The 25207-nt window shown below is 32.9% G+C and overlaps 1 protein-coding gene across 5 annotated transcripts in view; it reads left to right on the top strand.

Annotated features, from left to right (window-relative positions):
• LOC145295876 (E3 ubiquitin-protein ligase TRIP12-like) overlaps positions 1-25207 on the top strand; it is a 279814-nt gene that overhangs the window by 126406 nt on the left and 128201 nt on the right. For 3 of the 5 annotated variants that reach the window (XM_080141617.1, XM_080141616.1, XM_080141620.1), the window contains 3 exons: positions 654-813; positions 3677-4447; positions 20899-21188. In XM_080141617.1, the coding sequence (XP_079997743.1) occupies positions 695-813; positions 3677-4447; positions 20899-21188 (1180 nt within the window). In that variant the 5' untranslated portion in view covers positions 654-694. Of the gene's footprint in view, positions 1-635; positions 814-3676; positions 4448-20898; positions 21189-25207 lie in introns of all 5 variants that reach the window. The other 2 variants (XM_080141619.1, XM_080141618.1) reach the window with 1 other exon arrangement.

Genomic DNA, 25207 nt, shown 5'->3' on the forward strand with positions numbered 1-25207 from the left:
AGATTAAATATTATGGCATCTGTTTGATGAAGATTAATAGAAATTAGTCACCACGATACAACATTTACTCTAAAAGTTTTCTCGGAAACTACTAGGCTGATTTGGATGAAATTTTGTATTAACTTTTATAAGATGCAACAAACTAAGAATTATGGTATGTTTGATGCACAATGATTGATAGGGATTAGTATTTAATGCAACAATGAAAACTAATTTAACCATATTCAACCATCAATTTTGCATAAAATATTCATTCTAAATCAGTGAACTTTGTTTTACTCATTAAAAACTGGTAAAATATCTCGTTTTATGAGTATATTTTTAAAGGCTTTAAAAAAAATTTTATTTCCAAATTTTATTTTTTTATATAGTTTTCATATTTTGTTACATTAAATTAATAATTGTGTAAGGTGTAAACAATTATGGACAGTATTTTTCTACTGTCTTCAAGCCAAGTTCAAAGTCTAGTATTAATTCTGTAAGATGGGTTTATTACATGTTGCTTGAAGTGTCCTCAAATATTTTTATTGCCCAACCTTCTGTCTAATTTTTCCCCATGAGACGAGCTATAAAATTATCATGGGTTTGTTATAAATTTTGATAAAGTAATTTTTCTTCCAAAATTTTATTTTCAGTTATATTTTATTTTCCAGGTATTTGAATTAGGGGATGAACCTAAACCGGTTGTCTGCCTATGGCCGACCAACCTGAAAGTCAACTTGGGGGGTCTCGCAGACGGTCACATCGGCAACAAGGGGCAGAAAGAGACAGCTGTAATAATACTTCAGACAACAATCTGAACAAAAACCGAAGGTAAGACAGTTTTACTTTATTATTTAGTACAAGACCACCATGACCCGTTAGATCAGTACTTGTTCTATATACAGGGTTGGGCTGAGCAACTTGCTTATTTGAAATGTAAATTAAGACAAGTAATGCAGGTATACATGTAATTCTTTGAACTGCAACTAGTACAACATTTAAATTTTATTTTTTTACCAGTTTTAAAGATGATATTAATAAGATTGCATCCATTCTTCTTTATACACCGAGTTAATCGAACTCTGAAATTTTGGTCAACTCTTTCCAGCATATTAATGGGTATGTTGGCGAGAGCTCGGCGAATGTTTTTCAGATGAGTCAAGGTGCTAGGACAATCGTTGTAAACAATTGATTTCAGATATCATTATGAAAAATTGTCACATGGTGATAAATCAGGGGAGCATGCTGGCCAATGCAGATCACCCCTCAAGGAGATGAGGTGTCCTAGGAAGTTCTGCCGCAAAAGTCATTGACGTGCACGCTGTGTGTGCTGTGGCACTGTCCTGCTGGAATCCCCCCCCCCCCCATCTGGTTTAGTGTTTGGTAGGAATATTGAAATGTCTATGGAGTGTCTGTTGCTTGAAAACAATGCCTCAACAGCAAAAGTGCGTTCAAACTTCGTCCACTCCATGATGCTCACTGGGATTTCTGAAAAATAAACAAAAAATAAATAACACACGTTAAGAACCAAACTTTAAGCCCCATCTTCTCAAATAAGTCCATCCCTACCATCCTTGGAGCAACCATTGCTTTAGGGTACCAAATTTAAATAAGTAAGTTGCTCTGCTCCACCCTATATTATTAAATATGTAATTTTAGCACTGCTGCCCTTTCCTGTTTTTTATTTCTGCTTCTCTCCTTGTCTCCTCCTTCCTCCTGGTGTCTGGAGATGATGGCTTCTTGACTTAAAATGCACCAAACATTGATGTTATTGTTTTATTTTCCTTACCCTTTGCAAAACTGTTTTCCAGTCAAAAACAATTTTCTTCTACAAACCAAATATGAATAAATATTTGAAGATATAAAGAACTTGAAGAATAAAAACTTTTCCTAAATTACTAGATTTGGCATTAAATAAACTGAAAAGAGTTGATATGCTGCATTAAACTGAAAAGGGTTGATATGCTATAAAACAAAAACGACCCTTCCTCTTCTTTCTCTCTAAATTTATGAAAGTGCTTGAATTTAAATAAAATATTTTCATACCCACAAAAGATTCATCAAAATAAAATTAAAAAAAACGTTTTTGCCTTTGTAAAACTTGATGCATATGTTCATTAGTAAATTTAGTAAGTAATGAGCAATCAACACTTTCCCCACTATCCAACCATCATAAAGTGGCATCTGTGGCAACAAAAAAGACTTAATTGCTTTCCTAATCGCTTGTTCTAAATTCCACCTTAGACTCTGAATCACTCTTTTCCAATTTTCCACTGTGAAAGGAAACTACACTAGTGTCACCTCTTCCCATGTCCTGATTATCATAAAAATCCCTGACACCACCAAAGCATGTGGGCTAGATATTATCGCTACTATTGTAATAAAAAATGCTCTGCTGAGCTGGCTATTATCCTCTCCAAACTCTATAACAAATGTCTTATTGAATCTTGCTTTTCTAATTATAAAACTCTCTGGTGTTAGTTTTCAAGAACTCTGATGAAAGAACTCAAAATTATCGCTGCATAAGTCTTCTCGATCTTTGAATCCTTAATAAATCTAGCTATAGTTCACCACCTTGAAAATTCTCAACTATTTTTGTAACCAACAATATGAATTTATGCCATCTTAATGGCTTATCTCTGAATGTATCTTCTGTTGTACAGTATTACTAGACAATATTTCTTTTAGTCAGATCTTAACTAAAAGAAAGACCCAGGTTGTCCTTATCTAAATACATCAACACGGCTGTTCCTCAGGCGTTGATACTTGAACCTATATTATTCCTTGTGTTCATAAATGACTTACCCAATATAAATGCATCTGAAATGGGTGTATCTGCTGGTTGCACCAAGTGTGAGAGCAAATGAAATGCTCGCACAAACTAGGTAATATTTGAATCCTCCAAAAATGGCCCAATCTGTAGTAGAAAGGTTAAAAAATGGATGGTCATTTTTAATGCTATCAAGATGATAATGCTTTTCTTTAACATGCGAAACATTTCTTACCAAATATTGTCATGACCGATAGCATTCTTTCAGAAAGTAAATCTTCTCAGCCTTAAATTTTCAGGCAACATAAAGTGGAATAAATACATAGAAGATGACGGTAAACCTGCCACAAAGAAGGTAGCCTCCTGCTACCAGGCTAGAAAACTTCTGATACTTGCCATTATCTAATATCTTAATGCCACCATATATCTGCATGGAGTATTGTTGTGCACCAATCATTAGCCTTTCCTTTTTGGACAGAGTGCAAAAAATAATTTTAATATCTTGCACTGTTGTATGGCTGCAGTGTTGCTTCCTTGTGTGTCTTTTACTTGTACTTGAATAAAAATATGAACCACCCACCCGATTAGCAACAAAAACTCACCCTCTTCATCGAATAGGTCTTTAGATGCCGGAAATTTTTCTATTTAAATCGCTTTTCTCAGATCACTTGCTTTTGGATTTTCTTCCTTGTTTTGTTTTATGCAAAAATTTAAATGTAAGTGAACAAACATCTTGCTGCCCAACTCTGTTCAGGTTGTTCTCTATACATCTGGCCCCTTTCATAGTAGCCCTTTACACTTTTGGAGTAAACAAAATACTTTAGGAAAAAAAAAATTGATCTTTTAAATAGTTTATGAATAAAATTTCTTTTTTTGGTATTTTTATTTTTCCAGCTCCTATTATTTGGTTGTTTATCTTTTCAGTAGTGGAAAAGTGTCTCACAAAGGCTCTTCGAAAGATAGTACAGAACCTGATAAAATTCAGAAAAGCAGGAAGCGTGTCAACAAAGAAAGTCTAGAAGAGTCAACTTCTGGAGCAGGGTTTTTTGAGACGAGTGAGTGTAGAAAGTTCATTGAAGACAACAGTGGATTTGGTGCCAAACCCAAAAAACCTAAATCAAAAATTCCTGTCAAGACATTGAAGGGAGTTAATTCTTGTTTAAACAATCAAGTGGAGACTACATTGGAAACTCTCTCTCAGCCAAGTGGATCAGGCCAAGTTTTGGAATCGAGTAATTCTAAATCGACTAAGAAGCAAGGAACAAGGAAAGGTTTTCGCTCTAGTTCCCTGTCAGAAAGTTTACCTAGCTCTAGTTTAGGACCTGATCCTCCGGTGAAGAGTAGAGGAAAACGCAAACAGAGTAAAAAAAGAGAAGATTTCAATTGCCAATTGGCAAGTGAACTTTGTTGGAACAACGCTGGTCCATCATCTGCTGCGATAACTGGCCCTTCTACTGAAGACAGCCAAGCACCAGGGTCCAGTACAGTTAGTCCAATACCTTCTAAACGATTAAAGACCACCTGCATTCAAGAAGTAAACATTGAAAAAGACTCTACCTTTTTGAAAACATCCCCCAAAAAAACGAGGAGTGGAGTGCCTTGTAAGCCCTCTGCTTCAAGAAGTGGGGTGAATAGAGTCGACAACGTCCAGTCAGGACTCAAACCAAAAAAGACGGGATCCTGTGCTAGCAGTAGGTGAGTGAAATCGATTTTGTTTCACATCTTTTTGCAACCTTTCATTTTGAAAATATTTTTAGCCTTTTTTGCAGATTATTTTTTGTCAAGTACATTTAACAGATGAATTTTTGTTTAGAAAAAAAAAATCCTTCAGCTAATTAACAAGTGAAACAAATAATTTTACACCTAGAAGTTATATTTTACTTTTGTGTTTAGTTTTGCTTAAAGCTACATTTTGTTTTTTGTCCAAATTTCCTCTAATATTAAAAAACAAAAATAACAAATCTGTATGATGTATGCACCCGTGATGAAACAAACTGATAGGAATTTATGTTGGGACTATTCCTAAATTTTTTCTGATTCCGATTCCAGGAAAATGTTAATTAACGATTCCGCTACCAAGTATGATTTCGATTCCTGTGGAATTGTTGTTTTGAAATATACCATTATATAATTGGAAGTTTTTGTGAAGTGAAAAAATTTGGTACAGTGAAAAAGTGGAAATACAGTTAAGGGAATTTCGAAAACGATTTCATTTTTACGTAAAACTTCTTTCATTGAAGATAAGTCAAAACAAATATTTTAACCATGAATTAAACATGCACCATGAAATTAATAACAATCAATTTCAGGAGTTATTTTATACATTAAAAATTATAAAGAAAAAGGGAGGACGTACACGAATGCTACCCCTGTAGCGAAATACGTTGTATGTTGTTCGGCTGAGGGAGAAGTTATTATTTTTACAAGGAAAAATTTTTTGCATGTGTGACCTAGTTTTTTTTATTATTTATTTTGGCTTAAAATTTGCGCATTATTTTTGTTATGATTTTATCTGCGTTTGTTTTTCATTTTTTTTGCCGGAGTTTATATAATAACAGGAAAATTGGTGAAAGTCAAAATGGAATTCGCGCTATTTTTAAATATTATTTTCAAGTTTAATTATGTTCACAGGACTATAAACCGTCCACAAAATTTGTGGATCCGCTTACTGGTGTTTGCACCAAGAATATTGAAGCCTACTGGTCTCGTATTAAAAGAAGACTCAAATACATATCGGGATTAGTAGGAGAAATGAAATAGTCTCATGTCGATGAGGTCATGTATAGAGAGGCTTATAACATGAAAAGTGAAAAAATATTAGATAATTTTTAAACATTTTTAGAGTATGTTCATGAAAATATGGTAATTAAAAAAAAATCCCAATAAGCTTTGTTGAAAAAAACATGTTTTGAACAATTGAAATTTTTATTTTTTATTTTGAATAAAAAATAATTAAAACAAAAACAGTAGTGTTCTCGTTGAGTAGTTTTTATTTTATTCAAGAAAATAAAAGGTACTCATGCACTTATTGAGCCGTGCTGAAATAATGACATTATTTAGAAAGCCATTCTTAACATGGGCACTGGAAGGTGTTGTATACCTATTTTCTACTTTCACATAACAATTTAATAAAAATAGGTATCGTAAAACTTTAATTAAACTTGAAAGTACTATTTGAAAAATAGCACGGATTCATAAGTGCACTAGAGCCAAATAACATTTCACTGTCTTGATCTACGACATTCCATGAAAGGTACATACTCGCTAAAGCTTTTTATTTTTGTTTATCGCCACAAGTGCTAATTTTGACTTTCACCAATTTTCCTTTAAAAAACAATTAGAAACTCCTCAAACATTGAGCGAGGCATTTAAACCATTAAAAAAAAATAACTGTAACATAAGTGCATAAGCACCAAATTTTTTTTGTTTTGTTTTAATTTTGTTTGTTTGTTAAATCCGGGAATAAATAAATAAAAATAGCAAAATACAAAAAACAATAAGAAAAGGGTATCGTAAACCTTTAATTAAACTTGAAAATATTTAAAAATAGCGCGGATTCCATTTTTACTTTCACCAATTTTCCTGTTAATAATTACAAACTCAGACAAAAAAAAAATATATGTATGTATGTATGTATGTATGTATATATATATATCCATCTCCCCAAAAAAAACAAACAAAAAAAACCCCATAAAATCATAATAACAAAAATCGGTGAAGCTTAATTAAGTAGGTTCCATAGACGAGCCTCGTTTTGACATTTGGAAAATTTAGGTTAACAACCAGTGAAGCTACCGAAAAGTAACCCCTTTGAATGAAGATGGATATAAACAATATTTTGAAAATTAATTTCTTAATTTTACTTTAAAAAAAAATGTAAACGTATATAAACAAAATTTTAGAAACTAATTCATTAATTTAAAAAAAAAATTGTAAAGAATTTTAAAAAAAATAATTATTGAAAAATATTGCAAAGTGTTTACATAGCTGGTTCTTTGGGATAATAGGGTTGCCTGAAACCCCCCTTCCAAAATTAAAGTGCTTTTTTTTTTTCTTTTTTTTTTTAAATTTGAAACACAAGTAGTGGCTAATTAAGTTAGAACAACAAGTGCACATGGCGGAAATTCTTCAGGGTTTAAATGTATTGTAATGCTTTATGGTGGTCTGGTCGAAAAACGTTTTTCAGACGCTATATTATTTCCTATTTACTTGCCTTCCCACGAGGGCAGAGTTAGACACAATGTCGGTTTTTAATGTAGAGAAGCATTTATTACTAAAAAAAAAAAGGTGAAATAGAAAAGGAAGTCAAGTAAAAAAAAATAAAAAATTTTAATTCAAAGAATTAAATAAAGAAAAAATTCAATGAAATTTCGAAACTCATTAAGATAAATAAAGATTACCTTTAAAGTAGTTAATAAAATTCTTGTACATCATATTAAATATGTTATGAAAAGTTCTATGACGTTTTTATCATAAATTTTTGACAGCTTTAATCTCACTTAAAACAAACAGTTCAACTTAAAAAAATATAAGAGAATTGTAATGAAAGAATCATAAATTTTTAACGATGCGATTCAGATTCCCCCCCAAAATATACGATTCTTACGATTAACGATTCCGATTAATTGTCTCATGACTAATTACAACATAAATCTTGCAAGTTTAAATTATGTTGAGTTACCTTCCTTTGTTTCTTGCAATATGTTTCAAAACAGCGGCCGAGACAGTCACTTGGATACTCATACAGTTTTATTTTTATATTTACATGATTTTTTGGTGTATGATATTTTTTTGCTACGAATACATAATACAAATTTTTATTAATTTTGATTCTTAATATAATGGGAATTTTGGACAAGAACCTAAATTTAAAAATTCATATTTTTTATTCTGTTGATTTTTAATGATGGATGAAGTCTAAAATTATCAACTGTTGTACAAAGGCAGATGTTTATTTGTCAGACTTTGTGGCAAATGCCATCTTAATGACATTTGTTAGGATTATGACAGTCATAATGATGATGGTTAGAACAGTGATGATGATTATTAAAATTAAATGATTTCATACAAAATTCTTATTGGATGATAAGCAATTAATTTTACATTAAACTTTGACTGCGCATGAATATCATTATTAGCAAGGTTATTTGTTTCCCTGAATAACAAGCGTATGTAACATAATAAAAATAAAATTATATAAAAGTCAATTCGTGTGTGTGTGAGTTCCTTCCTCATGTTCCAAAATGGCGGAGCCTATCTTTTGCAAATTTCATGCAAAGCTAATTTATATGTCTGGCAGTGTTCTTAAAGATATGTCTGGCAGTGTTCTTAAAGATATGTTTTGTACAGAAATTCATCCGATAAGTATCGAAAATGGAAAGAATCCAATTCTAGAAATAGTCTCTTATACATATAAAAGAATTTTTACTGGGGCAATATTTTACGTTGCACCGACTAAGGGAGATAATTCTAGGAAGTGAAGGGAGATTCAATTCTCAGAAAATCATTTCTTTAGAAAAACAGAACTATTGTCATCTGAAGATATAACTCGGTGGTAGAGTATTCAACTACAGATCAAGTGGTCTCCTGTTCAAGCCTGGGGTACTTCTCTATTTTATTTTAATTTTTTCTTATGAGTTCAATTTACGATAAGAGGTACCATTTAAAATTGCGACAAATTATTTATTTGTTTACTCCATATTTTAAAATTAAGCATTAATCAGGCATTAATCAGCTTTATTTTCATGGCAAACGCTTGTCTGAGCTCCAATTTATGCCCCCCCCCCCAAATTTTCATAAAAAACACTTGTCTAACTGAAACCACTATCAATAACTTTCCCCACTCTTTATTTGTGCCTAAACCTAAATGTAGATTCCATGAACAAAGCTTTTTTTTAGAACTGCATGCCTGTAGAACTCTGCTCTGTTTCCCCTGCTTTCCAGCTGACAACAATATGATTGTCTTCAAGTCCAACCTAAACAAGTTCTTGATGAGCCGTCTCCTTAAGTAATTCAATTTATCAAATTTCCACTACCAACAACTACTAAGATATTGTCCCATTGACTCATTAACCCTTATCCTTGAGTATCCTCTAGGCCTTGATAAGTGGTGACTCTTTTGTAAAAGAAAAAGAAAAGAAGTCTAACACCAGTCTTTACCTTCTTGAGAATGAATAGTGTCGCATCTGTTTGTTCTCAGACTATCCACCCAGCCATTACCTCCTTTTTTGGGTGGAGGGGGAGTATAGTATATTTGTTAGTCAATACAATTCTCCAGACTAGCAATAATAAAGATGTAAGAATATCGCTTTTTCTGATAATATTAATGTATTTATTGCTTATTGTCTGTGGCTTTCTCATGTGTTAGGAAGTGCTGGAGGAATAGAAGGTATTCTTCTTATTCAAAATGGTTTATTAGGGAGTTGAATTCTCTCCACACTCCTGCATTGAAAATGGACCTAGCATCTCACTTGAAGTTTGTAAGGAGGTAAGTAAATAGTAAAACATCTAACTTCTTTTATGGTGAGGTGAACGGGGCGAGGGTCTCTCTCATTTATGAGGGTGAGGTAATTGGACTAGATAGTATTATTCCTATCAAGAGTGCCATTTCTTAGGGACTATTTTCTTCCACATTGAAAATAGGTCTTAACCTTATGGGGAAGCAAGTAAATAGGGGCAATATCTGGTATTATGTCTGTGGTTTACAGGCAGGATTATTATTTATACTTTGAGGCTTCTTCATTCATGAAACAGTGCCAAGACTATACATGCATTGTTGTGCCCAGTTCGTGTTCCTGGACTTTCTCCATGTTAATAAGTGACGACAAACAAATACATCTGAATAAATTGTATGTTCTATCTCCTCCCCAATCATTTGATGATTTTAAATGCTTGGTCGACTGTTGAAAATTATGTCGTTGCTCTACACATGTTGTAGTTATAATTTGCTTTATTTTATATTTATATTAATAAAGTTAATAAATTTACAAGGGCATTTCACATGTCAGTGTAACTTTGATATTTACATATTGAATTATTTAAAAAATTCAATATTTATTGAAATAAAAAAAAAATTATTTAAAACATTTAATTCATGAAATTAAATCCACCAAAATGCATTTCGTTTTTTTTCTGACCAAGTCAACCATTATAAAGAAAATGAATTACTTTGTGGCTCTTGAAAAGTTAATAGAATTTGAGAGCATTTAAATTATCAAATGGAAAGTCAATTTTGCCTTGAAAATTCTTGGCAAATTTTAAAGTATAAGAATGAATGGGAGTTATTTACATCAAGTAATTTTAAAAATGGATGTTAAAATATTACTTTCACAACATTGTAATTTCATAACATTGATTGAAGTACTAAAGAATACTGCAATAAAACATCAAAAAAAATCTGTTAAAACAAAATTCAAGTGAAATGATTTCCAGGTAATGTTGGAAAGATATATCTGTATTTAATTATGAGCAAACACTTGCTTCCTACAGACACCTTATTTTGCAAACCTAGGAAGAATGGTATCATAGTAAATGAACATATACTGCACTGACCTCAAAAGGAGGAGCTAATGATTGAGAAGATGGTATCATGACCAACGAACACTACCCCCCCCCCCCCCCCCCGAAACAATGGGGGTAAAAGCTAATCTGGAAGGATGGTATCATGAGCGACAAACATACTATACTCACTGTCAAGGAAAGGGCAATGCATAAGAGGAATGTATGATGAATGGAAATATACTACACTACACTTTAAAGGGGGGGGGTAAGATCTGAGAGCCCCTCCCTCCTTCTCCCCCCAAAAAGGTGGTATTTTAGTGTATCCTTTTCTCCAAAATAGAGAAGAGGAGATAATACCTAGGATGATTCCCCTCCTTCTCTCCATAAAAAGTAATGCTTGTGAGATGGTATCATGGCAAGAACACCCTACCTTCCCTCACACATTAAAAAAACGTCTTATTACATCAGAACATATACTACACTAGCCCCTTCTCCAATGGAGGGTGTTATAATTTAAAGGATTACACTTTATCCCTTAAAAATGAGGTAATTCCTGGGAGGCCTGTCTTGTGACAGCAGGACTGCCCCCCCCCCATTGTATTACAGACTTTAATAAGCATAATATAGTAAGGATATGTAGAGAAAAGCATTTGCATTTATTCATTTAGGTATTCCATGAATTTGCCTGTTTATGATTTTGTTTTAATTGTGCCATGGAAATATTAGTAACTAGCAGGGTTATCCTGCGTTGCTCAGGACCATAAAAGTAAACAAAATGTGTTTATATTAAAATGAAGGAATAGGATAATATAGTAAATATTATTCTATTCCTTCATTCTAATTTCATATCTAAATGTCTTTAAGCTAATTGTTTCTATATTTGCATTTTGTATAATTTTGACCCTTGTCCTCTTCTGATGGGAAGCATTTAGTTTTGAAATGCCATGGCCTGAAGACGTTTTTTCTTAATTTTTGCGTTAACTTTTCCTTATTATTCTGATATAATAAACTTATATATAACTTTTATTCTTTGTTTTTCATTTAATGTTATTGCTTGCTCTTAAGTGTTGAGCTTTTCTTATCTTGATAAGGTTGTTGTTAAAAATTTACTTTTTGATAACATTAGTGATGGGACGGTTTCAATATTTTTCCTGATTCCGATTCTTTATATATTTGTAAATAGTTAACTATACATTTGTTATTTTTACTTAATACCATAAAAACAAATGTTAAATATGCATATTTTCCCAAACATAAAAATACATTTGTGGGGAGGAGGTGATCTATAGATTTTAGTTTTATTGGTAGTTTAAAATCAATAAATATTTATTAGTTTATTATTACTACCAGCAGTGGAAGAGTTTGTTTTAAACAAAATAAAATTAGAAAAAGATAATTTGGTATTGGAAAATAGGTACAATTTTTTTCTGATTCCGATACCCTATCCCGATTCTGATTAATCATTCCAACACTAATATATATATATATATATATATATATATATATATATACACACATACACACACATACACCGTTAGCTATCTTTCCTAAAACCAAAAGATAGAATTTTTATATTTTTTATGCAGGGAATTCAATTATCATTATATCAAGTCTTACATGTATTATGTTCAATAGTGGAAGATCATTAAACAACTCTTCAGAGACGAATTGACACACGCACATATATATGTGTGTGTGTGTGAATGTGTTAGCTGGAGAAAAAGATGTTGGATATACTTTTTTTTTTTTTTTTTTTTAAAGTTCAAAGGTTAATAAATAAAAGCTAATAAATATGAAAAAAAAAAACGTTGGTAACATGAAAGAAGAATAAGAAATGTTATCACATTCTCGGAGGCAACAACAACTTAGATACTCAACTGAACACATATGCACGTACCGTTTGTGAAGGAAAATACATGCAGAGAGAGAGTGGGGAAGAGTAATCCTTTTACTCGCACTATACAATGTGCAAACTAATATCGATCTGTGACCCTATCATCTCTTCCTCTTTTACTCTCCATCTCTCTCTCTCCGGAGGTTTAGGCACAAGGTCACTAGTTTTTTGAGAGACTAGTGCACTTTGATAAATACTCTCTAGCCTACAGAAAATACATGAGCAAAACCCATCGCCATTCTCAGGTAGGAGCGCTTTGGGCTTTGGGAGAGTGGATCCCGTAGAACTGAAGAGAATGCGAGTCCAACAGCTAGAAAGCAACTGGTAGTGATTTGTATCACATACATGAACTTGTCGACAAAAAAAGAAATAAAAAGGAGAGTTGTAATGAATAGTTTTTTTTTTTTAAGCTTCTAAAAAAGTATGTTAAAATTTGAAGGAAGAAACAAGCAGAATGTGTTTACCTCAAATTCATCTCGTGTTTTAAAGCTTATGCATTTTATTTAATAACAATTTGTGAGAATGAAAAGTGACTTATATTACAGATACAAATGTCTGCTAAAAGAAAATGATTTTTTTAATTCTGTTTGTTTCATGCAAGTGATTAGAAATTTCAGTGATGTTTTAACTGAAAATAATGTTGCTACCAAAATTGTTCATAATGTAAAAAGTCTACCAAGCGAGCTCAATTTATATAGCAATACACATGTACGGTAAAACACGTTGAATAATCAGATTTCAAAGGTGTTCTGCTAAAATAGTCATATTTTAAAAACCAAAGAACTTTAAGTCCTCAAAATACCACCATTTTCTTAAAAAATTAATATACTTTCAAATGAATTAGTAAATAATAATGTATATTATATATTTTAAAAGTTTTAAGCAAATAAATGGATAAAAATGTGAACATCATAAAACGTTTTCGGTAAGGTGTTGTAATGACCCCCCCCCCGCCCGATTTGTAAATGCTTGTACCGCGTTTGTATTAAGAATATTTTTATGAAATTTGGAAACTAACCAGAATAGATGTCACTTTTAATAGTTTTAATACTTTTGACCACTCGTTTTTTTTTATTATGTTAAGGACTTCAACATGAGTATTGAAAATTTTGAAAAAAATTTTCTTTGGACACTCACTAGTAAATAAAACAATTTTTTTACTGTTTTTTATCCATTAAAAGTATAATTGCATGTTGTTCCTCTTGTGGTAGCTAGCAATTTAAAATCATGATTTCTGAAGAAAAAAGAAGAAATCGTTTCTATTGACTTTCCATAGAAAACTGTTTTGTAGTATTAGCAGCAGACAACAGCCGTTGATTTAAAAAAATTTTTTTTTAAAAATAATTGAAAATATGAATATAAAAAATGTTCTTACACGTTTAGTTGGAGCTCTTTTGTTCTCAGAATATTAATCAGTGTTTTGCTTTGAACAACTGAAAATGTAGAATCATTTTTATGGTTCATGTATTCGTGTGGTACCCTTCCCCCCTCCATTTTTCTTTTTCATTCTCGTCTTTTTTTTACAATTTTTCAGCAGATTATTATCAAATGGACACTAATCTACCAGACTATAAATATTTAATTATTTGTAGGGGTGCTCAGTTTCTAGTGAAATTAATAAACAAAAATTTTAAACTGGAATGTTTAACGAAATAATGTGACACTCGGTAGAAAAAAAGGACATAAAATGGAATCGAAAATCAAACTCCTTCAAAATTTATGAACGACTTTTCAGCGTTAGCATTTTTTTTTTTTTTTTATATTCAGATAGGTGGGCAAAAAATATTTGATACTTTTCCTAAACGTCACGTTTTCTATTAGTGACAGCACTTGCTTTAAATAAACTTTATTTTTGTCTGTATTAATTCTCGTAAAGTTTCACGCCCTCATTTACCTAAGTTTGCATATTTAAAAGAAATATGATCTTCAAAATCTAAGCCACAACATTTTCAAAAGCCAATAATTATGATCCACTAACTGTAAATATGAGTGTCAAACGCCCTCTTAAAAAAAAAAAAAAAAAAAAATTACTCCCTTAATCCTACCTCTAACCCTAGCTATGAGTGGCAAGCCTCCTCCTACAATCTTTTTTAGCCCTAAAAATAACACTAAGTTCGAGTGGCAAGCTCTCCACTAATCAAAATTCTTCTGTATTCTACATATAAACGTCTAAAAAAAAAAAAAAAGCAAAAAACAAAAAAAAGTTCTTCCTTAAAAATGCACAATTTATCTCCCATAAAAAGAATGAATTAACTGTCCTAAAATGCTAGAATGGCCCTAACATGGTGAATTATTTTACATTAAATTTGTGAAACTTACTCCCATTCTAAATTCTAAAATTGTTTTGTTAAGTCTTCAGTATGTTCACACATAGTTTCCCTTAACCATAACCCAAAGTCAGTGGAAAACCTTCCTATCCTCCCATAATTGTACAAAAAAGCTCTTAAACTACACATAATTGTCTTCAAAAAACAATAGGATTTACCTCCCTTAGAAAAAAATGGTTAACTGCCCTAAAATGCTAGAATGGCCCAAAATGAATCATTTTACATTAAATTCTAAAATAATTTTTATTTATCTTTCATTAATGTTTTTCAGGATGTTCACGCGTAATTGCCTAAAAAGGTAGAATCATATTTAGGAGAGATGGTCAGATGAGGGTGGGGTAACGGATGGTGTTAATCTGCAATAATACCAAAGAAATATTGCAATATATTCATTTTGAAATAGTCTTAGATTTCAATTGCAGTTTTTTGTACATAAAATGGATTACAACTTTGAGTTCTCTAACTTTTAATGGATACATAACATTTTTAAGAAATTGCAGCATATTTGTGCATTTACTGTAGATTATTTGGAAACTTAATTTATTGAGATTTTCAGTGGCATATTTTAATTTCTTGCACAAAAATAAACTTAGATGGTAAATTTTATTGCTTAATCTTCTGTTTTAACAAAGATGAAGCATTTTTACTGAAAAAGGAGTGTAAAAAATGTGACAAAACGCATATATTCTTTATAAAGGGAAAAATATCCAAACATGCAAGGCATGAAAATAGTCATAACTTCCTTAATTCTAATCAGATTTTAGAAATTTAAAGATTCTTTCTTGGCTCATCAAACTCTTTCTATGTATGTCATTATTGAGATATTTTAAGTCATTTAAATTTTTTCATGTGTATTACTAATTTATAACCCTGCACGATGACCATTGTTCCATTTTTTCCAACCCACTTCATTGGTCGTCCTCATTCTCTACATGCCCCACCTTATGACTGCAACACCAGTGTTTTATCATCACGTGTTGAGAAAGTTCTGTGTAGTTGTGAGTTGGTCCTTGCATTTGTGGGGATAATGGTCTTGGTGGTCGTGTTACTCTCATGCTGCATCATGGAATCAGACTTGTTGGTTTGTGCCTAATTGGGTCTTCGTTATCAATTTCGATATCTGCATCAGATACATCGTCTACCATCACCATCTTTTCCACGTCCGTCATCTCGTGTATATCACACGGGAATACACTGTCCTCCATTCTTGACCTTTGTGGAGGTGCTTGAGGGAGTGCTTGTACGGGCAAATAATCTGGCGTATCCATGGCAGGTTGGATCTTCCAGAGGAAATGATGAGTGTGTAGTGTGATTCTGCCACTTTCATCCAATCATATCTGGTATTGTCTATTACGTATGGTCTTGACAATTCTCCCCATTTTTGCCTATCATTGCAGATATGGTCCCTCCTGATTTTGCACCTTAACGAATTTGCTGACCTGAAGCTGTTGAAATGAACGGCTGTGCACGTTCTGTTCTTTGTTTAGTACATGCCTTTTTCTCTCAATTTGGTTTCTGTGCAATGATCATGAATCTGGTGTATCTTGTGTAGGAAGCTGATCGCTTATTGTTCAACCATATATTTTGGCTGATGATAATCAGAGGTTCTGGTGGGGCATGTTCCTATGTGTCATCATCACCTGTGCTGCTTGATCGTGGTGTAGGTGGCCGTAGCCATCAATGCAGTCCATGAGTATTCTTTTGGCTGTTTTTACAGCCAGTTCGGCTCTGCCATTACTTTGGGGATAATGTGTGTCTCTTTACGCCCAAGTCTCCCAGGAAAAACCCCTCAATGCATCACATACTGCTGCAGCCATGCCTGATGATAGTGGGACAACTTCAATCCAGTCGGTGTAACGATCTGCATATACCATGTAACTCTTCTCATGCATGTCCAGTATGTCCGTGACAGTCTTTTGGAATAGGAATTCTGAGTTTGGGGGTGGTATTAGTGGTTCTCTCTGAGATGAGGCGATTGAATTGCATTTTTGGCATTGTGCCCTTGTTTGTCGGATACTAGCATCTAGACGGGGGCCAAAAGGATGGTTGTCTAGCGTTAGCCAACATTCCATTCTCTCCTTGATGGGCAGAATGCAGTGTCTCTAGCACTTCAGCTCTAAGCTGCTTTGGTATCATGATTTTATCCCCTTTATGGGTACCCCTTCCAAACAATATAGTTGGTCTGCCATCGTCCAGAATTGCCAAACTTTCAGTGGCAGTTTGTGTTGTGACTTCTGGAACTCGTTTCTTACATATATCGCCAACGTTTAGCATTCATCATCAGTGGCTGCAGCTGCCACTGTTCTATCTCAGGTTATAGCTTGAAATTTGGGGTCATGCATGTGATTGTGATTGATGCTTGCATGGCCCCCTCAATCTGCTGAGTAGTATCAGTGGTCTTTAATCTGACGGGTATTGAGAAGTGCAGTCCGGTGCGGCGTTAAGTTTTCCAAGAACGTGCTAAATCCATAACCTGTACGTTAACGACCATTCTTTGAAAATAAAAACAAGTATGGGTACTTTGTTTTCCAGGATCTGATCTGAGAATGTTTCTACCTGTGGCTGGTGGTCCACTGTAACCAATAAATCTGGGCACCTCAAAACAAGAGGTAGACATACTACAAAGGACTTGCTGCATTGATGATAACCTTTTCTTCTACAAGACTCCAATGCGTATATCAATGTCAGAGCTTCTCCCTCTGTGGGAGAGTAGCAAGACTCCACTTCCTTCGTAAAACGGGATTCGAGCAAAATCATTTTTCACTGGTCCTTACCAGAGTTAGGTCCATATTTTGTTGGGTAATGGCAATGTTTCTGAAACAGAAAATACCTGATGTCAACTTTGCTAGAGTCCGTTGAGAGGCAAGTTGCTCTGTTCATCTCAAATGTTTTGACCCCCCCCCCTCCACTATTTTCCAAAGAATTTTTTATTTGTTTTTTTATTTGTTTTTTTATAATTCTTTAAAAAGCTTGTTTAGGGTAGCATCCCAACAGAAATTGTGGTCCTTCATGCGCAATAATTCTTGAAGGGGGTGGTGTGACATTGGCCTGTGAAAATTGGTATGATACATCGTTAACCAGTTCAAACCACAATCTGATGCTAATGGTGTTTGTTGGCATTGCGAAATTGAGAATAGCTTCAGTCATTTTTTTTTAGTTGGCTTTATGCTCTCAACAGTTATTAAAAAGCCAGCAAATTCGACTTCGTCGCCTGCAAATTTAAACTTATCAGGATTGAAGACAATTTCATTTCTGCCATAATGAGTGATATAGTCCACTGTGTGCCAAAAAGAAGATTCCATAGTTTTATTCCAGAAAAGGTTATCATCAATGCAGCAAGTCCTTTGTAGTATGTCTACTGTAATGTTGAACAGGCAAGTGTATTTGTCTCCAGAGGCGTGGAAATCTTGGGTTGCTCCAAGGTACTGATAACGCCTCTACTCTGTTATGAATGTGGTTGCATCTTGGGTTGTTGGGAAGAAGTGTAAACTGATATCCTTCCATGCATCTAAAACTGTTTTCCTGGTTTGTACAGACACAATAGACACTTGGTTAAATTGGACGGCGTGTGATGGGGTTTCCTTATCGTTGCAGCATTCAATTTTTGTAGGGCCACCATCCTTCTTTGTGATCTGTTCTTTGGTGTAACCACCATCCTCGAACACTAGACCGTAGGGGTACCTGCCGGTACTTGTTTAACGATGCTCAACACAACATCCCTATCTATCCCTTTTGCAATGTTGGGGATGGAACTGGGTGTGTGTACAGCTGATGATTTCTCTTCTTGTGCGAACATTATATCCAGTGGTCTCCCTGACATTTCTTGTAACAGTTGATGTGGGCAGGTATTGTATGCACTTGATTTGAAGTGCTCCTGTAACCATTGTTCCAAACGTTCCCTATTATTTCCAATAGAGGTAAACAAGATTCTTATAGGTCTGTTCAGAATGTTTCTCTTTGGGGACATCCGCATCTCGTTACTCGAGGTTGACATGTCAGCTTTTAATATCTGGTGTGAGAACTTGCGAGGGATTAACTCCCGACTCAGATAAGTTAAATCCTGACATGTTTTCTGATATGTAAACGACTTGTCTGGTTTCTTTAAGGCCAACTTTAATACACATAAAAATTATTCCTTTAAAGGTCGTTTGTGATTCCAGGTATCCTATGGGTAGTTGGTATTAGCATGTTGGTAGTGCATCCCAATACTTTCAGTATTTCAGAGCCACTTTGCTTTTGAGCACCAGTATCTGTAACGACCTGGATATGGTGTATTCCACAGCAAATCCCCTTATCTAAGGCACGCCCAAATTTTGCATGAGACTCCAGTATCAAAGATACTTAGACTTTTATGGAGGGTGGCTGTTCGGTGGAGTATTCTTTTGAATCTACCTCTACTCCATGCAAAATGTTGTATTGCTGCTAATTTCTGTTTTTGTTCATAAAACGCTGGTCCTCCTTCTCCTCCTCTGACTGATGTCATGTTGAATTCCGTTGTCGATCTCTGATTTTTAACACACTTTTTGTAAGTGTCCAGTAATTCCACAATTATGGTATATAAGTTCTCTTGTCAGACAGTTCTTCCATCCTTTTAGTCTGTTGAGGTGTGATGTTCTCTCACACCCTTCACATGGTTTATTTCAAGGGGTTCTGGGTTCCTCCCCCTCCTGAGACAGTTTCTTAAAAAAAAAAAAAAAACTCATTGAGCCAAACTTCGAATCTCATTTAGACTGTTTCATTATTGTAAAAATATTGGCTTCAGCCAACAGCATATTCTGTATTTTCAAATGGACTTTAATAGTCTACAGAGTCGTAGACTAATGCTCAATTTATAACACTGCATGACGACCAATGTTCCACTTTTTTCCAACCTGTCTCATCGGTCGTCCTCATTCACTACACGTAGATGTAATTGTTCTTCAGGATTGTTTTTCACTTCCCTTTATTATATTCATATCCAACAACTTGTCAGCATGTTATTTGAATGCACTTCATGTCTGTGTCAGCACAAACGATTTTCACTCATTTCAACTAACATTGGCAGAATATTGGAACGGGCCAATATCGATATTTCAGCAATGCTCCAGTTTGATCTGGCTTGATGTCTGATTTAGCATCTTTGTATGACTGACAATCTTTCTGGTTCCTTTGTTGATGGTTGGCATTCTGCGGTGTATAAAGCAACAGAAGGTCATACTGCCATCTGGCAGATCTTTGGCTAGAATTCATCACTGATTCATGAATCACAGGGGACCCCAATGTGAGAAAAACTATTTCTGTAACTGTAACAGCATTCACCCCTGAAGGAAGAGTTTGTGCCGGTTCTGAATGAGTTCACTCTATCTCATTTCAAGACCATTCCTGTCACTAGGCAGCCTTGGGATACTTCAACCGTTCCCAGTTATAGCAACAAACACCGAAATTGTGGAGCCCAGCTACCAGCTCCATGTTTGTCTTCACTGTTCCTATCCCAATCTTCAGTTTGACGCCTTTACACTTCTTCCATCCAGCAAGTGTGTTTGGGGCTACCAACTTGTGGATGAATTCTTCTCCAACGTGTCAAAGAATTTGACCAAACTAGCAAAGTTTCCTTTGGTATTTAAAATGCACTGAAGGCAGTACATGTTGAAAACCTTGAGTACGTGAAGATCTTTGCGTAAGAGGCAAGTCTCATAACCATACAACATCATGTATGTCAGTACTTGGAATATGTTCAATTTTACTGATTTTACTTTTTATCAAGACCACAGAAAGCTGTACGAGCATGATTTATATGGATTGTAATCTTTTTCTTATCCTATCCAGTAGAGATAAATGTTAAGCCAATATACCTGAACTGCTCAATTTCTTTGGCTATGACGCTGTTGAGTGATAAGCACTCTACTAGAAAAAGGGTAGTGGGTTGACAGCACTTTTGTTTTTTGAGCCATTGATCATCATAGTTAGGCATTTTATGGTGGTATTGACATTATTCGATGACTGCTGGATATCAGTGTCTGTTTCTTTGAGAATAGCAACATCGTCTGCATAGTCCAAGTTGGTAATAGAATAATCATGTTCAACTTCCAAGCCAACAAATTTCATTATGCTCTCAAGAATTCTGTCAATAATGTAATCATACAGCAGTAATTTTTTTTTTTCCAATGAAGATTTCATTCATGATTGGTAGTCAAACATGTTTCATACTGCGCTTCCTGGGGAGATCTTGACCATTTACCTGAATGGTGCCTTGTTCATCTTTATCAGTAGTCAATTGATCTTCCTAGTTTTTAGTCTAAAATGGAATTGCATATTTCAGAATTGCACTAGTCATTTGCAACCAAATTATTTCAAGAAATTTCTATAGTTTTATTTCCCCAACCCCTCTTTCTGTGTAATACTTTTTCACATTTCTTTTTTTTCTTTTTCTCTTTTTTTCCATTCAGTGGTCGACGTTCCTCGGCTGTAGCAAAACGGCAGGGAGTGGGCAGTCAAACTAGTGGAAGTAGTGCTGGAGGGACGTCAAGACCGCTAGCTAATAACCCAATGTCTCAGGGTCAGAGTGCAGATAATACTGGCTCCAGTGGAGGGTCATCCACTGGAGAAAGTGGAGGAGGTGGGAGTGGAGGAGGTGGCGGCGGTGGTGGTGGAGGAGGAGGAGGAGGAGGTGGTGGAGGAGGTGGTGCTACTGGTGGAAACAGAAATGGTGAAGATTCCGTGTTGTTTTCCAGTACTGGTAAGTTGTTGATATAGTTTGTTTTTTTTTTTGTTTTTTTTTTCAGTCTTGTTGGTAAATATTCAGCACAAGAATTTCAAAAGCAAAAATGAATGGTGAATTTTGACTTTATAATTATCTTTAATATTGTTAGGGAAATACTTTAAGAATATTGACATCGAAACCTCTAGCTTCTATAATTTAAAGAAAGTCTTTTTTAGGCAGTTAAAAACTTTCAATTTCTAAGTTTCTAATGAAAAAAATGACTAACAATGATAGTAAGTTTTTCAGATGTGGGAGATAAAAAAGTTTATAACTGAATTTTCAATGTTTGTGTATCTGTATTAAAGATTGTTGAATGTGCATTTAAAAATTACATCAAAAAGAAAATGTTGTCACTCTTATGTGTCAACTCCTTGAATAGGTTGCATTGAAGTGTTTTTAAAGTGTTAACAAGCTGCCAATCAAAAATTAAATATCAGAAAATTTCCACAGGAACTCATGAAAATAAATTCCATGTCTAATTTTTACAACTTTTGCATAAAATGCTTCGATAATAAACCATAAACTGAATCTGTTCTGTCACAATTTATTATATTCTATGAAAAAGTGAGATTTAGATGACAATTATTGCTGCATGTAAAATGGTTATTCGATGTTTCTTTTCCTGATCTGAAAAATCAGTGGCAAGAAAAATTGTATTCACAAGATTTGACTATTTGGTTCAATCGTTATCATTTTCGTCAAGCAATCTGCTTATTTCTTGTCTTTTTTTTTTTTTTTTTTTCGACATGTCATATTTTCCCAAAGTTTAGTTCCATTAATTTCTTTTTGAACTTTGTACTATTCTTTTTTTTTTATAACTCAGTTTTCAGCAAACTGTATGATCCAGATGTTAAATAGCTTTGTGTAAAATATCTATTCATGTTACAAATAAGTTTCTTGTACCAATGTTTAAACACTGCAAAGTCTATTTTCTTTTTTATAAAAATATATTTCAGTATTTATTGTACAGTATTTAAAAATCTTTACTTAATTACGGTAAATAAATAGATTCTTGTCCAGAATTCTCCCTATATTGAAAAACAGAAAATAAAGAATAATCTGTTAGTATGTACTCATGGCGAAATAAAATCATATTCCAAAAAATCATAAATTGATTAAGTAGTTTTATTTTTAAATAAGAAAACTTGCAAAATGTATGTTGTAATTATGAATTAAAAATTATTTTTATAAAAAAAATAAAATTGCTTGGTTAATTTACATAATTTTTGGGATATATTCCGATTTCGTCATAGGTATGTACATCATGCAAATTTTTCTTAATATTTCTTTTTTAATATAAGGGGAATTCTGAACAAAAACTAATCAATATTCACTTGTATAAAAATCATTGTATTTTAAGTTTGGTTTTTGATGTTTAAAATTTTTTGTTAAATCTTTTTAAAAAAATACTTTTAATCAAAATTTATATTTTTAGCCATAATTTATGAGTTCACTTTTTTGCATTTGCTCAATGTAAAAGCTTTTTAGTGTAGATGCTTCTATATTGTTTGCATGTTTTGAATATTGGATTTTCATATCTGGCTAAGATTCTAATAAAATCTCCGAATTTTTCAATTTGTGTATTCTTTTGCGGACTGTTATTCTCATCTTCACAGTTGTTGTTTCACCACGTTTCGGCCAACTCATCCTCTGGCCTTCTTCAGGTGATTATCTGTGACTGGATAGGAATGCTGAGTCATGTAACTGTATCCGATAGTTATCTCCATGTTTTGGCCAACCAATCCTTTAGCTTGCTTGGGTAGGATTGAAACTGCTATCTTCAGACAGTGCTCACCTAAAACTGTAGAGACTCAAAGCCTCTATCCACCATACTACTGTTCGAAAAAAAAATAAACGAAAAAAAAAAAATTTTTCCTGTTAGAATTCATTCATGAAATAAAATAAGCAACAAACTTGTTTTTTATTATCAAATTATTTCTTTTACATTTTCATCACTTCTGTAATCTTATAAAACATCAATTGTTTTTAAAAAAAAGAATCATAGTTTCTCTATTGTAAAACATAATGTAAAATTGCTAATAATGCAACTTTTCTAAAGTCTCAATAGTTCATTCAATAAAAAGACTAAATCTATTTTCAAGAAGCATTAGAATCATCCTTGAAAAAAGTTTTAAACCTTATTTTAGCCAGGATTTATTATTTTTTTCTCAAAATTTAAAAATTTCCAATAACAGATAAACTACAAGGGAAGAGAGGACAACTTTTTCTGCATGTTCAAATGAAACAAGCTTTATTTTAAACTTTAAATTGCAATAAAATAATTAAAAATGAAATAACCAGGTGCATTAAGTTTATTATGATCAATATCAGCTAAGAAATAATTGGAATGTGGTAACAAAAAAAATTGAGATTCAAAACTTGAAAGATAGCATCATGTATTGGAACTGATTAAGCAGAATATTTTCTTTGTAATTTATTTAAATTGTTCGAGTCAAGCCTATTGATATACACTCTACATAGATCTAAAATAGTTTGCATAAGATGAAAGTTTTTTTTTTTTTTAAATCTTGATTTTATTTTCTTCTGAATCCTTTCACTAAAAGTATGCTTGCTTAGATTTGAAGGGGAATGCTAAAAATGTCTGAACATTTGTTTATTTTCTATGTAAACTAAGTTTCAGAACTTCTGATATCAATAAGGACATTGGATTAAAGGTGCCAGTTCCAAATCTGCGGTCAGTTTGGCTCTTGAATCAAATGTTAAACTATGATGCTGAGACATGCAGAACTTTGCCATAGCTATATAGATTTACTATTAATTGAATATCTATTGTAATGAAAATTTGAAAAAAAATTTTTTTTATATGTATTTTTATTTTTTGCATATGCCTATTTATACTGATACTGGAGCAAGGTATCACCTTAAAAAAAAAAAATCATACTGAAATTAAAATTTCAATAATGCTTGTCATAGGATGATTTTATAAACATGCTAGACTTTTTTTAGTTTCTTTAAACTAAGTTGATTATTAAACAATACAATAATTGAATTATTAAAATCCTATTTAAAGATGTTTGATTTTATTGCAAAACCAATTTTTTTTTACTGATGTACAAAATTATCTTTCTAAAAGTGTGATTATTTTCTTATAAAGAATTAAGAGAAGAAAAGAGGGGTGTGTGGCACTGAACAAAATGAAAGTAAAGAGAATCCTGGGTAGATGCAACCTCAGTTTTTTTTTTTTTTTTTTTTTTAGGGAGATTAAAACCCATCTTTATTTTTCTTTTGGTCTTATTTGCCAATGGATTTTAGTTAACAAAAGAAATTTTTTTTTGATTGAGTTTTCTGTGATTTAAAGCTATAAAAAATGTCTGAAAACTGATGAAAATATTTTAACAAAAGATTATTCTGCTTCAGATGCCACAAGAGAAAAGTGATTTATTTTATCAAGTTTTGCTTTAACATGAATGTAATTCATTAGTATTTTTATGTTTTAATAAAATATAAAAATAAATCTGCATTTTAGTCATAACGTATTTCATATACTTTCTGTAGATTTGGTATTTTAGTATAATGGTTGGTGTTCACTAATGGGCTCAAGAGACTTGGGATAAGTCCTAGATAGAGAAACCTAGGAAATATGTTCGTACCCCTTTGCTAAAACAATATTATTAGATGAAGATAGAGCAATCAAGGGAAAGAAGTATACTCACCTATCACCTACAACTTTGTGTAGCAGCTAATGAAAAAGCAGTCTTTAGGTTGCCATCAACTATTGTCAGTTCGTTTATCAAACTTTAAAAAAAATTACATTATGTGGCAGAATTTTAAATCTGATTTAACCATTGCACAAATAACACTCAAGATGAGAACAATAGTCCAATATAAACAATCAGCATTCATCTAAAAAAAAAAATTAGAACTTTAGTTTTTTTTAAATACTTTTACTTTAAAAAGGGTCACTTAAAATTTCAGGAAGAATTCTCTCATAAGATATATTTATTTTAATAAAATTTTATGAATTCATGTGATAA

This window comes from Euprymna scolopes, chromosome 16 (genome assembly GCF_053919585.1).
Source record: "Euprymna scolopes isolate OS-2025 chromosome 16, ASM5391958v1, whole genome shotgun sequence".
Lineage (NCBI taxonomy): Eukaryota > Metazoa > Mollusca > Cephalopoda > Sepiida > Sepiolidae > Euprymna > Euprymna scolopes.